The sequence below is a fragment of the Microtus pennsylvanicus genome, chromosome 4 (genome assembly GCF_037038515.1).
Source record: "Microtus pennsylvanicus isolate mMicPen1 chromosome 4, mMicPen1.hap1, whole genome shotgun sequence".
In the NCBI taxonomy this organism is placed as follows: Eukaryota; Metazoa; Chordata; class Mammalia; order Rodentia; family Cricetidae; genus Microtus; species Microtus pennsylvanicus.
The window spans coordinates 27,017,507-27,034,066 of record NC_134582.1 but is presented as its reverse complement, the minus strand read 5'-3'; the positions used below and the strand labels follow the sequence as shown (position 1 = coordinate 27,034,066).

General features: G+C 42.9%; 1 protein-coding gene and 1 long non-coding RNA gene across 2 annotated transcripts in view; one reads left to right on the top strand and one right to left on the bottom strand.

Moving 5' to 3' along the window:
* Nucleotides 1–16,560, bottom strand: part of Fbn2 (fibrillin 2) — a 197,124-nt gene that overhangs the window by 47,560 nt on the left and 133,004 nt on the right. Inside the window, exons 27-37 of the mRNA XM_075968617.1 lie at nt 15,786–15,911; nt 14,988–15,113; nt 14,453–14,575; nt 14,175–14,300; nt 13,344–13,469; nt 11,001–11,123; nt 8,742–8,864; nt 6,922–7,047; nt 4,151–4,273; nt 2,938–3,060; nt 687–848 (exon numbers count right to left, since the gene is read on the bottom strand). Of these exons, the coding sequence (XP_075824732.1) occupies nt 687–848; nt 2,938–3,060; nt 4,151–4,273; nt 6,922–7,047; nt 8,742–8,864; nt 11,001–11,123; nt 13,344–13,469; nt 14,175–14,300; nt 14,453–14,575; nt 14,988–15,113; nt 15,786–15,911 (1,407 nt within the window). The remainder of the gene's footprint in view (nt 1–686; nt 849–2,937; nt 3,061–4,150; nt 4,274–6,921; nt 7,048–8,741; nt 8,865–11,000; nt 11,124–13,343; nt 13,470–14,174; nt 14,301–14,452; nt 14,576–14,987; nt 15,114–15,785; nt 15,912–16,560) is intronic.
* LOC142847694 (uncharacterized) lies at nt 846–8,726 on the top strand. Its single transcript, XR_012910283.1, has 3 exons — nt 846–1,197; nt 6,838–6,976; nt 8,681–8,726. It is a non-coding gene; the product is annotated as an uncharacterized LOC142847694 (long non-coding RNA).

The following is a 16,560-nucleotide window of genomic DNA, read 5'->3' as shown; positions in this document are numbered from 1 at the left end:
AAAACAAGAAGTTTGATTCTCGAATCCCAGTGGTTGAGACAATCAGCAAACATTCACCAGCTGCCAAACTCAAATCCTCAGGGGGTGTCCATAGTTTTCTTTGTGTCTTTTCAAACGTATTACAATAACGTATATCACATTTTACTCCCAAATAGCATGACTTCATCAGTGACATGCAGTGGGAATAACAAAAGCCATTTTTTTGTTTTTATTTTATAGAGAACACTGCCTTTTAGATAATTCATATCACAAATGCTTTGCCAAGGAAATAAAAATGTCAGGAGCCTGCGGTACAAAGGTTTGGATCTGTGCATATCAGAACACATGTTTCTATTTAGAGTGCCCCATGACTGACTTCAGGATACACTCCACCTACGGACCTGAACTAAACCTCTGAGAAGAACTGGGAATGGCCTTCGTCTTTGGTACCATGGAGAATCGAGATTATGACCATTCAGATTGGATTGTGGTTAAAATGATTTTTTAGAGTAACACAATGAAGAAAAATAGGAAGAGAGGAACTAAAATTCCTTTTCTAAAAAACACTCTTGGAGGATTTTAGCACAAGCACCGACAACGGTCCAAAACCACCCCTCCCCGCGCCCCCAGGCCAAGAATACAATAGCAACTTGTTTCTATCCTGGGCTGGGAATGTTCTGTTCCTCTTCTCTCGGCTGCATACTTACTGCTGTTTACAGGGGGGCACGTCTCGCAGGGGTTTCCCCAGGCCTTCCCCAGGGAGCAGCAGCAGGAGGAGCGACTGACGCCCACCCCAATCTCTGTGTTGCAGGACAGACTCCCGTCTCCTCGAGGACCGAACTTCAGGTAACAGTTGCCCACGCGGTTGTCTGCGGAACAACAGAGGAGCTTAAAGTGGTCCCCACTATGGAGAGAACCCCTCAGGAAGGCATTTACAGGACTGCGTTCAGGAGTTTGCACGCTGATGTGGTGGGATCATTTTAACTCTTTGCACAATACAATTTCTTGCTTTTAAACGTCTCGAATCAACCATAAGAAACGATGACAGGCCGTGGTCACTAGAGATCACAGACTGTTGCATATATTCATGGAAGAAGCAACACAGTGAGGCATTCCTTATTTGGGGGTACTCTGGACATTTTGAATAATGTGACTACAAGAAAATTGGGTTTAATCAATCTGTACCTTGAGTTTGTGAAGAGGTGGAAACATATGTAGGTACATTAACTAGGTTTGTAAGGTGCTAACAGTCTCATTCTGCCCGACTGTCATCGGCAACCCCCAAATGGGTTGACGTCAATCTCCACGGCAACGTTTGCAGAACTGTCAAACTAGAGCTCTCTAGCGAAAGGGTCCAGTGTCGCTGAAGGTGGCCTCATCTCTGTAGCTACCATCTTGAAGCATGGCTCTACATAGTATTTTCATTTTCCTTTGAGTGATCTCAAGTTCAGAGTCCTCTCTTACCTTTCTTCTGAGTTCTAAACCTTTCTGCTCATTTCTCTCATAAGTGTTATTAGTTATTTCCGAGTCAACACCTCCAAGAATTAAACTGGATACTCTTTGTTCACATACGGATCTGTTCTACTTCACCTTGAGTCTTAGAGGTTTTCAGCTGATGGAAGTCTCCACCTTTCTCAGCTGTCGAGGCTTGTTACCACTTCTGATCCCTCACGCTCATTCCCCTTTCACACAAGGAACAAAAAGGCTGGATAACTTTATCTTCAAAATGCACCTGGCAACTGATGTCACTGATGTCTTAATCTGAATTCCAGCTACCAACATCACTTTTAACCTAGACTCCAATGGCCTCCTAACTCATCTCTTAGCTTCAACCCTTGGCCCAAGTCCAGTCTGTTTTGGCCTTTGTAGCCTAAGTAATCCGTCAGAAGAACTGCTTCAGGCCAGGCCACCCCTAAGAGGTCTCATCCCAACCCAAGTATTTTGAAAGTCTTTATGAGTTCACAGAGTACCTTTCTCTTCTGGCTGCACACAGTGCAACCATCTGACTGCTTCTCTTTTTTATGCTTCCATATCTTTACTTGTTTCTGATGCCAGGTCTTGGGTGCAGGGAACTGGGTTAACTCATGGTCCCTCCCTTGCTAGCTTTGAATTCATTCAATATTCCTTTTTCCCTCTTTCCCCCTCTTTTGTCTTTATCCTCCATTCCTGTCCCCCCCGACCATTTGACTATTCAAATGCCCTGCTATTAGCTTTTGCATGTGTTCTTATAAAACAGTTTTAATGTGCTAATTTAAAATTTTTGTCATGTAAAACACTGAGTTTCAGTGTCTAATCACAGCTGCTTTGGGGACAAACTGGGTATGAGTTCTATGATGTCCAAATGCTTATATTTCTCGTTTGTCTGTTTTGAGATATGGTTTTACTCTGCAGCACAGCCTAGACTCTAATGTAAGAACCTCCGGCCTCAGTTTCCTGAGAGTTCAGATTGCCTTTAAAAATCTATACAGTTTGCTAAATTGGTTTCTAGTAAATCTGTGTCACTGCAAGTAGTGTAATGAACATCCTACAGACATCTATGAAAGTCACTGTGTTACTATCTTTGGTCTATAAAGCCAAGAGAAAAACTTAGGGTTCGCAGATTCTTCAGTTGGAAAGAGCACCATCCTTTATTATCTGTATTCTCTGGACCCTTTCTAATGTTTTGAAATAATTTTAATGGGGTTTATAGAAAATAAAATCTATCTATACTAAAAAAAATATTGCTTATTTTAGTAAGGATTTAGTCATTGTCAACTCAAATATCTACTACCTCTTTTCTTGGTTTTGTACTCAAAGTTGTCCTTCAGATTATAACTGTGGAATCATCTGGAGTGTTTCTTAGGTGATCAGGCTGTTTTCTTTAAATGAATATATCAAGTACACATTATAGCTCATTGTCAAGAGAATTTAAATATTCAGCCCTGTCTGTCTGATTCTATTCATTTGTCTTTCACTTACCAACACAACCCACGCCCGTGGGGTTCAGCTGGAAGTCAGGTGGGCAGTTGCACTCATAGCGACCGGGCGTGTTCACACATAGGCCGTTGACACAGTTTATGGGATCCGCACACTCATCAATATCTATGAACATGTCAGATGCCCATGTTAATTAACATCTTTACTTCTACATGTGAAGCGCTTTTCCAAGGAATTGAATGGATCTTCCCCCCAAGTTAGAAAAGATTGTTCTGAAAGACTCAACAGAATGAAAATAGATTTGACACAAACATAGAATAGGTTTTTCAATGGTGAAGATTCTATATAAGTGTGTGCATATATGTACGGTGCACATGTATGTGCATTCATGTGTGTGTGTTTGTGCATCTGTGAGCATGTTAGTGTGTATTTTTTGAGGGTATAGGGGGAGACAATGGGATTATACTTTATAACCCTGGCTTGCCTAATTCACTATGTACACCAGAAAGGCCTGGAACTCATAGAAAATGGCATCTTCAACAGTGCTGTTTAATAACTTAATATATAAGCAATAATCAAATGCTTCATTCTAAAAAAGAAAAATGATCTGCTTAAGAAACATAAAGAATCCAGGCTGGGCGATGGTGATGCATGCCTTTAATCGCAGCACCCAGGAGGCAGAGGTAGGTAGATCTCTGTGAGTTTGAAGCCAGCCTGGTCTACAAGAACTAGTTCCAGGACAGCTAAGTCTGTTATGCAGAGAAACCCTGTCTCAAAAAACAAAGCAAAAAACAAAAAGCAAAACAGAATGAAAAGAAAAACCAGAAAGAATAATAGAAGAATCCACTGAAAAGCTTCACAGGTTGAGAATTGCTATTCAGCCTGTGTAAAAGTTCACCGAGATGTGTAGACTTTAGGTCTGGTTAATTCTGGTGTGTGATATTTTTTTATTTGAAAGGTTTGTTAATAAATTCTATTAAAAATTAAGAAAAATGAAATATATGTACAAATTCACATATGTTCATTCACATATATGTATACTTACTAATTTTGTGTTAAATAATGAAGTTGTTTATCTAAACACTAATAAATTCCATAGTAGAAAGTAAATGTGTCAGAATGTACTTTTCTTTTACAAAAACATTCATAGCCTAATGTGCTTGAATTAACTTCAGAAAAATCTGAGGAGTTTATGTATTTAGCATAGAATACTATGCCAAGCCATGAGAACACAGTTGGCCCTGGCTTGCCATACCTGTGCAGTTTCCTCCTGTCCTGTCCAGTTCATAGCCATCGTCACAGATACAGTGAAACATCCCAGGCAAATTGTTACATGTTCCAAAGACACAAATGTTCTGGAAGGAGCATTCATCAATATCTGAGGACACAAAGAAAGAAGGTCACCTCTTGTTTACAAAGACATTTAGCCTTTTTAATATGTAACAATGAATTTTCTAGATTCTATGATATTTACAAGCAGTAACTCTTTTGCTTTGTCTTTAGCTGGATAAATAGTTCAAATGGTGAGTTAGGCACACTTATCTATAGGATAAGATGCTTAGCCACAGATAAGATATAAAACAAGTCCTATTTTGGTTCAATGGGTGTCTTATGCTTTTTCCCCTTTCTGCAGTGTTAGGAATCTAATGCAGAGACTCATGCATGCTAGGCAAGTACATTAACACTGAGCTATACCTGAGACCCAATTGTTTTCGATTATAATACACTCTAATAGGAAGTGCCAGCTTAGGCAGTATAAGTAGAATATGAAAATTAAATGCGAACTCATTAAATTAGTGAAATTTTAAAAAGCAAGTAAATGAAAGATTCTACCTGATTCGTACAAACAGTGCATAGTTTGTAATTGGCATATTGAAATATAAAACAACATAACACCAAATACTAAATATATTGGTAAAAAGTCTTTAACACTTAATGTTAGTTTATTTTATAATCTGACCTATCACCATAAAATCATTTGTAAACATGGAAAGAATGCTGTTCTTTATGCCATGAAATAACATAATCCACTACCCATAGATTTCTTTGTATTTTGATAAAATATATCTACTAACAGAGCATGGGAGGAGGCTCAGTAGGTAAGAGCCCATGCTGCTCTTCCAGAGGACCTGGGCTTGATTCCTAGCAGCCACAGTCAGTGACACACAGCCATCTGTCAATCCAGCTTCAGGGATTTGATACCCTCTTCTGGGCTCCATGGGTACGCATGCTCACACGTACATATACCACCCTACTCCACAGCACACAGACCCACTCATGTAACCAAAGATAAAATCTTAACATTTTTTGAGGAAACAATTCTTTAAAAATGATTTTTAAATATAACAGTAATTTAGTGTGTGTGGATATGTGCGTGTGTATGCACACATCGTGACTTGCACATGGAGGTGAGAAGGTGATTTGTGGAAAGGAGTCCTTTTCTTCCACCATGTGGGTTCCAGGGATGGGTCTCCTGTCACCAGACTTGGTGGCAAGCAAGTAAGGGTGCTTGCATGTTGTAAGGTGAGTCATTTTTCAGGCTTCATAGATACGTCATTCAAACTGCTTTCTTGAAATAGTTGTATCTTAAATTAGAAGGGTCTCCTGGCTACTTAAAATAGGTACACTAATTTGTTCTAACTATCTTAGGTTTAAGGGACTGTTCAAATTGTGTCAAATGTTCAGCCAGTATTCAAATGTATCTTGCCCTGTGTTGGCGGCTGTCCTCTAAGAAGAGAGAGCTAAGATTTCTTGATGCAGGCTGCAATTAAACTGTCGGTAGTGGAGAGAGAATGGCACCATCTTTCTGAGCACACATTTCCCTATGGAATGAACTTCACCAAAAGCTTCCTGTTTATACTAACGCGGCAGCTACGTAAGATGGGGTATGGGAAAACACTGCCTTTATACGGTCGAGACAACTCAAATGAGACAGAATGCACTGCTGATGGCATCTTCCTCTAGGACCTCCACCTACCACCATGCACAGATGCAATCGATCCTAACGAATCAGACAACACCGTCTCGCAGGCATCATTTCTCTCTTCGTATCTACTTTCTGGTGGTGGGGCAGGGTGAGGTTTGCCTTTGAGTCTCCCGGTACAGTTTGCTTGTGTTTGGTTGATAGCGATGTGTTTGTGCTGGTGCTCGCCGTTTCTTTCACACTATGGTAGGGGAAGGGCCTGGAATTTGTTTCATTTCATCATCTTTCCCCCATAGTTAGCTTGAGGGGGAAGAGGGGAAAGAAGAGGAGGAGCCCCAGATTTGGAGTTGGGGGAAGTCACCTTTTGGAAAAAAAATGTTTCTATGAATGGCAACTTTTGTTGACGCTCCACAGTCTCACAATGAAGCTACATTCTTTTCATTCTTCAATCATATTATATTTCCTATAGCAGGCTGATGGCCCAAACTCTGTGTACTGTGAATTGAATCCCCAACTTAAGAGAAAATCCATTTTTTCCCTTGGACACATTCTAGCATTCTAGACACAGAGCCCCATTTTTAGGGGAGAAATCATGTATTTCTTTTTCTTCTACTTTTGAGCAGAGGTGAACAAGTCCTTGATGGACGTAGGAGGCTTCTAGTCTCGGCCATACACACCACAGCCTCAAACACGAAAGGAAATGCCAAAAGCAAGCTGCTTTGACTTTACTGAGCATGCTGAATACAGATGGCTGAGGTAGGCAATAGATCCCCCCTTTAAAACCAGAAGAGGTGTGTCACATGTCATTCATTTAGTGACACCAAAGGAAGAAAGAAATGGCTTAGCAAAAAGAAAGAAAAAAAGAGGAACAAGCCAAACTTCCAACTATTGGCTCCGAGCCAGAAATATCTCATAAGAGATGAAAGCCAGCCTTCCTCATTATTCATTCCACAAAATAATCCACGCTTAAACGAGCGGCTTTTTATATGTGCTGCGTGCGCTGCGTATTCTGCTTCCAGGTGGAGCCCGTTCCAGCCCTTTCCGTGGTTTCATTTGCTGTAGCGGATCCAACTGGAAAATGAATTGGAAGCCTGGCAACCCACCTTGGCAGGATCTGCTGTCTGAGGCCGGGGTGAAGCCCATCTCGCACTCGCAGCGGTAAGCTCCGGGGACATTCAGGCACTGGCCATTCTCACAAAGGTTTATGTTCTCTGCACACTCGTCGACGTCTGCAGAACGAGAAGACACCTCTGTCATGTTCCAAATTTCCCAACACGTTTGTCTCCTTGCTCAAGAGTGATATCGGTTTCAGCGGCTGGAGTTGGGGTTGGTTAGTATGAAGCACCAATTAACCCCTTCGCTAGAGTGGGTCCGAAGCCTGAGATGGAAGCTCCCTAACTTACACACCTAACACTCACTCGGCTATAATAGAGATGGATGGGGTTTCTCTCAGTTCTCCTTAATACGCGCGGATGAATGGGTATTAAAAGCAGTATTAGTAGATGGGACCAAGAGCTCTGGGATTCCGCTCATTCATAGGAAAGTACAGCAATGGACTTCCCTGTTTCCCTAGCTGAGGCGTCTTACAGGAAATGAGAGATGCCGTGGAAACAAAGTTTCCTTCCTACTACCAAAGTCTCACCAAAATATACAGACGGACACTTTTAAAGGCCTTCAAGATGATTTACTTAATTCTAAAAAGCAGGAAAGGGGAGGAGGACAGACATCAGCGTGTCCTGAGCCAGGTGGCATGGCCACCACCAGGTATGCAGTTTTCATTGAGTTCACTAGAAAAAAGTCCAGGCTGAGAGAGGCCAAAAGAGCTACAAGGGTCCCACTGGGCCCCATTCTGAGTGTAGATGGGTTTGCCACCAACACCATTCTTTCTTTGACACGACATCCCATACAAAGTCCGGGACATATATCACAGCCAAGACTCTCCAGAGAGGGAGTGTGAGACTGCACTTTGACGAATTACAGACCTAGTCTTATAATTATGAGTTAAAAGCTTGAATGAACCTCAGCTGGGAGACACCTCGCTTGTAAAGCAAAAAGTCATTTTCTTGCCCCAAAGGATGATCTAGTCTTACATATGGGTATAAGAGATGACCTTTCAACCTTGAGACCTGGGGAGCAGCGGGAGGGAAACAACAACCAGTGTGTACTGAAGCTTACGTGGTGGCTTCCTAAGTCCTCTGTGTCTTCTGTTATTCCATTTAATCCTCTCAAAACTGGGAGAAAAGCTAGTAAAACTCCGAGGAGGATAATAAGCAGCTTTGATGATCTCTCTCAGAAAGGGACATTATGCATCCCATCTTCAAGAATTGCGAAGTTCCCCCAGATCATCCACTTAGTGATTAAAAAATGCCGCTATGGTCACTATGTCTATTTTAAAATGAGAAGAACTCCCTCCTCTTTCATGAAGTTCTGGTGGAATTCTGTGCTGAAACCCTCTGGTCCTGGGCATTTTTTGAAGGGGGGAAGGGGGAGGGAACTGGGATTGGTATGTAAAATGAGGAAGGATTGTTTTAAAAAAATAATAAAAATGAGAAGAGCTGAGGTCACCCTGACTACTCATGTAGGTAGGTTAACACCAGAGTAAGCAGCATAAGCATTGTGAACCCAGGTGCCTTCCCCAACCCCTGTGTTTTTCTGATGGGTATTTCATCAAGTAGTAAGAGGTAACGATCGTCATTAGCAGTACAGGAAAAGAGAGACGTCATTACTTTAAAGAATCCACATTCTCTGGACGCTTTTTCAGGCTTCTGTGTTTAAGGGATGAAAAAGATATGTGCTCATTCACAGGTCGAGTAGAAGCACAGACAGTCATTTCCGTTTTCTTCATGTTTTTTTTAAAACAAGGAAAGCCTATTGTGTGTCCTGAGATGGGGATAACGGAGCACTCCGCAGGCCTGTTACTCACCTGAGCAAGTAAAGCCGTCTCCGGTGAAACCCTCTGAGCAGGCGCATCTGTATGAGCCCGGGGTGTTGACGCATTGAGCATTTATGCTGCACTGGTGGGTTCCATTCGAGCACTCGTCCAGATCTGCGTGAGGAGCCAGCCCAACAAAGAAGATCAGCAGTGAAGATGGGGCATCCTAATGCAGGGCGAGGGTGGGACTTGCAAAAGCGTGAGCCAGCCCAAACCAGTTTTATTTTAGCTTATCTGGAAGGACAGTACTCTATAGCCCTCAGATTCTACGTCTGAGTCAGATTTCACGCTGGCCTCCACCTACGGTGGCTCTTACTACTGGTTCTCTTATCACTGTGAGACGATCTGTTTGGGAGATAGCATCGACAAGAGAGAGTCAGCTTAGAGTTCTAAATCTTCTAAGAAGGGAAGAGAGACGTGGTTCTTCTTTCATGGAATTAACAGCCTATCGGAAGGGATGCATGTCAAACACAGGAAAGAAAGGATGCTGTATTTTTCTAGAGACCATGAAGCAGGTTCCAGATACAACCTAATCTGAAATTCAGGGAAGAACAAAGAACCCATTGAAGAGGTAACTTTTAATCACCTTCAGACCTCCTCTTCCAGGGATGAAGGAGCCTAACTTGACTGAGTAGAAGAGAGAAGGGTGTTTCTTATAGAGAATAATGGAGGCAGGGCCACTAAAGAGGAAAAGTACAGAATGTGGCATTCATGGCAGCGGGGAGTGGCAAAACACACCACAGGGGCCAGGGCAGAGGACGGTGGAGCTAGAAAATGATGCAGGGACCTGTAAACCTTGGAGAGGAAGCTGGGGTTTCTCCTAAATTTGAAGAAGTGACTGTCAGTGTGAAGAGAGGCTTAAGATTTCTCTACTGCTGTCTGAAGAATAAGTGAATACGGGGGAGGGGGGGAGGACGAAAGGGAAAAGGAAGAGGGAAGGGGGTGGGGCAGAAGGGGGCAGAGAAGAGGGAGAAGAGGGGGAGATGGAGAGGGGAGGGAACAGGAGGAGGGGAGAGCAGAAGAGAGGGGACTGAGGTGTGGGGAGAGAGGGAGGGTAGGGAAATGACTCCGGAGGAGGATGAAGATGGAGCCCTGGTGACTGAACCCTCTAATGTCTCATCTTGGGGCAGGCAGTCTTGGGATGGTTGGCCAGACTGACAGATGGACATGAAGCACATAAAATGGAAACTAAGAGAAAAATAGGAGGCACATGGGACAAGAAAAATGGCAATGAGGACAGACCCTGCCTGTACAGTCATGAGATTAATGCTAGTGGGTGTGGCTGGCCTGGAAATCGGTTTACGGTTGGCCTGAGGAGGCTGACATAGGGGGCTATACAGCAAACCGTTCTCCAACTACGATAATACACATTCTGCAACTGGCTTTAAATCGTTGACAAGTCTGAAACATCTGGCTGGAGAGCCCAGCTTTACTCAAATTAATTTTCATTATTGGTAAGAGATATTAAAGGTTTTTTATTTAATCCTTACTATGGGCCTATAAGCTTTTCCTGAGAAGTCACCATGGGGACCTCAGATGGCTTTTTTTCCCCTCTCCTTCTTCTATTTTAAATTGACCTGGGTAATGCTTACCAGCTGGAAATATTCTTTATTGTCACAGTATGGACATATTAAACAGCTTCATGAACGACACCCAGAGTATAATCCAGTCCCCTGCCTCAGGGCTATACACTATTATTAGGCTTCAGTTTAAGAGTTATAGAACCCAGGGAAAAAGATTTTCCTAGTCTCCCTTTTTCGAGTTAGACTTCTTGGAATTCAACAAAAATACTTAGCTTTGCCTGCAAGGACAATTTTAATACTAAGAATTGCCCACTTCCTCCCATCTTAAGGCCATGTGAAAAACCCCTTTGTTTCCACCCTGGACTTCACTGGCTCTCAAACCGCACTGATTACTCTATGGAAAGACTGGGAAAACACATTAGCTGTTTTTCATGTTACAGCTGTTTAGATCACTGGCTGCACATCAAATAATTTTTTTTTCAACTGAGCAACATGCATGAAAAGGCAGATGCCAAAGCATCCTGTTGTAATTTGACCATTTATATTAAAGCTAAGGAAACACTCAGACAGGAATTATCCCTGCAACCAAAGATAGCTTTGATTTACGAGAGAATAAATAAAAAGTGAAGAGGATGTTCCCGTTTGGAGTGTTGATTAGCATGTGTGCAAGGAAGAGCCATGCAGAATGCTGGCCCTTCAAGAAGGGTTTTCCTCTTTGCAAACTCACCAATACATTTGATGCCATTTCCCACCCAGCCTTCTCGGCAGCTGCACTTGAAGCTTCCGGGGACATTCAGACATGAGGCATGCATGTCGCAGTTGTGGGCACCAATTTCACACTCATCCACATCTGAGAAGCCAGAGTTAAAAAGGAAAAGATGAAGCATGAGCTAATTAAGTCTACTTCCAAGTATGTTTCTGTAAGACAGCAATTTTAGGATAAACGCGGGGCTTGTATGGAGAAACACTGACACCGCCTTTGTCTCTAAGTCGTTTTCCATTCCGGTAAGATATAAGACTTCATGATCATGACCAAACAAGTCCTTCTCTCCAAGAACTTGCTGGCCACTTCCTGTTGGAAGAAGAAAGTGCAGCTGTTGTCCCCTGCGGATATGAGCGGCGGCCCCCACATGTTGCGAAGGCCCATTCAAAACTCCGTGGGAAGGATATAAAGACACATTTCAGGAGAGATTTTTGAAAAAGACTTTACTGTTTCTTCCTATTAATATTTATCACATATTTTTCATGAAGATAAGAATGAGCCTGATTAAAAAAGTCCACCCTTCATTCAATGCCCCAATGCAGATGGGGGGGGGGGGTAGAATGTTTGCTTAGCATGTGTAAACACCTAAGATTAACTTCCAGCATCACACACATGATCAAAGCTACACATATACCCAGAGCTTTTGTAAAAGGTCACTTATGTGTGTGCTTTTGTTTGTTCTTTCTTATCTGAGAATATATAAAGAATTCTCTCTTCAGATGTGGCCTAAAAGGGGACCAATGCTCACCGGCCTGTGTTTATGTTCACAAATACTACACAGAAACACATACATGTGATTTATTTAGTCATGTGCAGCCATTTTGGCCAACGGCAAACCATGTACATGACAATGGTCCCATGAGCTTATAATGCCTGGACATGTGGCTGATGCTAACATGCAGATGAATTCATCTAAGGACACGTGTCTTGTGATGTATGCCCATTGTAAAGCCATGCACAGCCATGCACAGCTGTGTGAATGTGTTTATACAGAACATATACACTTGTGTACAACTCTGCCAATTTGGCTTCCTCAAACTTTCTAGGATATAATTCGTATCTGTTCTCGCCGCTCACTGACTACTGGCCGCCACTGCTGAACTGATACTGAGCACACACTCCTGACTTCCATCCCCTTTGCTATTAGTAAAGTCTTTGCCCTCGTTCCTCATCATCTGCCTTCTCCTGGAGGGGCAGCTGAAGTTTTCCCTGCAGCCCAAGCTTCTCACTGCGGCCTTGAACAAAATGCTATACAGGGACCTAAAGGTGAACATTCAGGTTAGTCAGACCATTATTAAGATGTTTCCTAGTCATATCTGTATGCTATGGGATAAAACTAAATAGTAAAAACTCGAGTCAGGAGGTGAAGGAGTGAAGAGAGAAAAAAAAGGAGAGAGGTAATGGTAGGGGAGGAGAAAGAATAGAAAAGAAGAAACCATGGGGGCAAGGCAGTAAAAGTCTAAATAGAACCTAAGAACGCATTATCAGTTTAACATTGCAAACTAAACGAAAACTTGGATCCTTTAAGACAGTGGTTGTCAACCTGTGTGTCGCAACCCCTTTGAGGGATTGAATGGCCCTTTCACAGGGATCCCCTAAGACCACAGGAAAACACAGCTATTTACATTACGATTCAGAATAATAGCAAAATTAAAGTTATGAAGTAGCAATGCGTGGTGATATTTTGCTCTATCAGATAAAGCTTGTCTGAAAATTAGAGCGTGGAGCTAGCTAACCCCAGAGGGCAGGCAGTGGTGGCACAGACCTTTAATCCAGGGAGGAGGAAACAGGACTCGATATGACTGGGCAGAGAAAAGAAGTGATAAAGCAGGGTGGAGAAGGGAGCTTGGCTCCTTTTCACCTGGGAAGTTGGTGAGGTGAGAGGTGGCTCTGGCTTGCTCCTTTGTCTCACTTACCTTTCTTCATTTACCCCGATATCTGACTCTGGGATTTTATTATTAAGACCAATTAGAATTCACGCTACAGCAATGAAAATAATTTTATGGTTGGGGGATCACCCCAACATGAAGAACTATTTTTCCTTCTTTACATGGGCCCTCCATCTGGGCTGTAACCAAGCTGAGGAACTGAATGTGGCGGCAGGACCCACCAGAAGCAGGGCAGACTTGGCCCACTCCTTCCTACGGGGTGACCTCAGACATGATGCAGGGTAAAGGTAAGAGTCAGTTACCCATCACGTGACAGTCACATGCTGGTGGACTGGCCTGAGGATGCTGAAGGCTGAAGCGATGGCTGCTTTTGAAACCTGTGAGGCTGAAGTCTCGCAGACATTGGGTTGAGCCCTACCTGTGCATCCTGTGGTCCCCTTCTTCACCGAATAGCCCAGCTGACAATGGCAGATGAAAGAGCCCTTCGTGTTCTCACACTCCCCAAACATACAGATGTTGGGATTCAAGTCACACTCATTCACATCTGGAAAACACATGTTCTGGTTACTGCTATCACATTAATTTAAAAGCCACCTTTTAATCTGAATAACACGGTACTGAAATAAACAGATAAAATTGAAAATGAGGTCTCCTTGAAAGACTTGTATTGCAAGTAAGTACTATGCGCCTTTAAGGGTGTCTGAAATAATTCTTTTTCAGATTTTACAGTTCTGGCAAAATGGCTCAGATTTTCAAAGTAACAGTGAAATAAGTCTTCTTTCCCTGTGGATGTGTATTCATGCATGTATCAAACTCTCATTTGTTGGAGAGTGACATGCTGTCTTCTGGATACGACATGGCTATCACATGCATGACCACAGAGCAGCTGTGGTTACTTGTACAAGATCAACTCAACTAAAACTGAAACATAGATGTGGTAGGTGGTCTCCAGGTCCTGGCCCCAACTGAGGAGCTATGGTCACTAGACAGTTGCTGAAGGAGAGAGAACCATTTTTTTTTTATTTGGAGGATGTGGCCCCCTGGTAGTGCATGGCCCTACATCCAAGCACATAAGGGCAACCAGACTCAGTTATAAAACAAACAAACAAACAAACATGCAGTTGGGAAGGAGACACATTTGAGGAGATGTGGGAAGAGAGGGAGATGGGATAGTCATAATATTTCACTCTGTATGATGGTCTCAATAATAGAGAATACTAAAGAATTGCCATTGACTTCTGATACTCACCGATGCACGTTTTCATGTCCATCGAAGCCATGAAGCCATCGTAACAGAGGCAGCGGTACTCCCCAGGAATGTTGGTACACTGGCCACCATCACAGACGTCAGGATTGTTTTCACACTCATCGATATCTGATGACACAAAGTTAACGCCCAGTGAAAGCAAGAATGGCTTCCCTTGGTCCCAAACACATTTCCTCTGTTCAGCTCTCTGCGACCAAGTCTGGAGCCACATTTGTAACAGAGCAACCGTAGCATGCACATTTTGTGTATTTTTTCTGTACCTGCACACGATCTCCCATCTGGCATCAGTGCATACCCCTCACTGCAGCTGCACTCGTAGCTTCCTTCCGAATTGGTGCACTGGGTGTCGCAGCCGCCATTCATGATCATACATTCATCGATATCTGTGCAGATACCACGCACACGTTAGATGCCAAGTAGGCGCCCGTACAAAGGAATGGGTGCTGCATCTTCTTTTCAAACAGCTGATGCTTGAGTAGCTTTGGATTGTCTTTATATTGGTACTGATTAAGTTTATACCATTAATCTCCCTTAACCCCTTTCACTTCCTTTTATATAGCATTCTATGTAGTCCACTATCCGAAGAAGAAAGAACCCAGGCATATAACTACTATGGAGTTTGGGGTACTTTTTATAATAAGACCAGTGGGGTTTCTGCAAAATCAGCAAACCATCTGACCCCTGCTTGCATTCATTCCCAGTACAAGGGACCCTTATAGGCTTTAGGACATATTTGATGCCAAAGCTCGATGGTCTGAGAGATGGGAAATGTAGACCTGTGTGGCCCGCCCTTACCTATACAGCCCTGGCGGTCTGGCGTGGCCTGGTATCCAGGATTGCAAGAACACTGGTAGGCTCCGATCATGTTCACACATTTGCCATTTCTACAGAGATTGTCGCTCAAGGAACACTCGTTGATATCTATAAAACACAAGCAGAATTATGCTTTATGCCACAGCAAAGTTGGAAGAGCCTTTAAGCGCAGGCTTTAGCAAAGAGGTGCCGCCTGAGTAGGGAGCAGGACAAACTGGGAGGTTTGGTGAAAATGCTGGTCCCTGTTCACTTATGTCTGACCCCAGAACTTCCTGTTGTGTTGGAAGCATTCCCTTCTCTGTCTATAGTTTCCAAGATGGAACTGCATGTTCTACTAGACCTTGAAATGTATATAACATAATTGAGCAATTTTTAATGTTATTTAATTTTATTTACAATTATATAGCCACATGCAGCTAGCCATCGCCATCACAGAGTGCACGGACAGAGTGTGTGCCGTAAATGAATCTTATTATTATTTATTTTACTTCATGGGTTTACACTGGTGTGTTCATGTGGTCTTCAAACGCTGTTCAGATGCTGCCTACAGAACTTGAGCTATCCTGAGGGAAGACGCTGGTTCCAGAGGACAGAGTTAGGACAGTCAAGACCCTAAGCAAGATGATGTTTGCTTTCATCAAGCTGTCTGTGTGCCTGGGTATATGGGCCTTCAGTCCACAACTGTTAGTTTAAAACAATTTGCCCTTATGAGAGGGGCAAATGCTCCTGATCTTTATCCATTGTGCTCACTGGATTTCTATACGAAGGGGAAAAACTCACCCACACAGTCCTCACGGGATGGTGACAGCTCGTGTCCCAGTGGGCAGTCACACTGAAAGCTGCCCTCAGTGTTCACACAGGTGCCACCCCTACAAAGGAGAGGGTTACGTTCACATTCGTCAATGTCTGAAAGGTAAAAAACGTGAGATCCATTGAAGAACTCGGAGGAAAATACATTTACATATATAGTACAGGAGAAGTGGGACTAGAAGGCAGGTGTGCGGCTCCCACATAACGACACATCCAATCAGAAGTGGGGCAAGTTTTACGTTTTGTTTCAATATAAAAATTATGAACCTTCTATTCTCAACACAGTAAACCATTGAAAAATTTTTATGTGTAATATAATCTGGTTCATAAGAGGTTACTTATACAAAACTTACTTTATGTCATAATAAATTAAGAGTTTGTATGGCATTGCCAGTCATTTAGCATTTATAGCTCAAATCCAACTGAAAAACAAAATCCTAAGACTCCTAAACGATTACAGTTAGGAGGGTCTTTGCAGCTCAATTCAGTCATGAGTGCAGGTCAGCATACTATAGACAACAACGCCCTTTGTAATGTGAATCGGTTGTACCCCGAGAGTGGCAACATCTTATGTGGCAAGTTCCACAAGTCACTCATATGACACCATGGCCTAAACGTGCTTCAGTATCACAGCTACAAAGCACAGCTCTCATGGGACTGGCAAGGCAGGACAGAAGTTGGAGGTGACCACAATGCTACCCATTTAAAATAAATCCACCCTGGGTGGTCTGTGTATTGCTTCCAG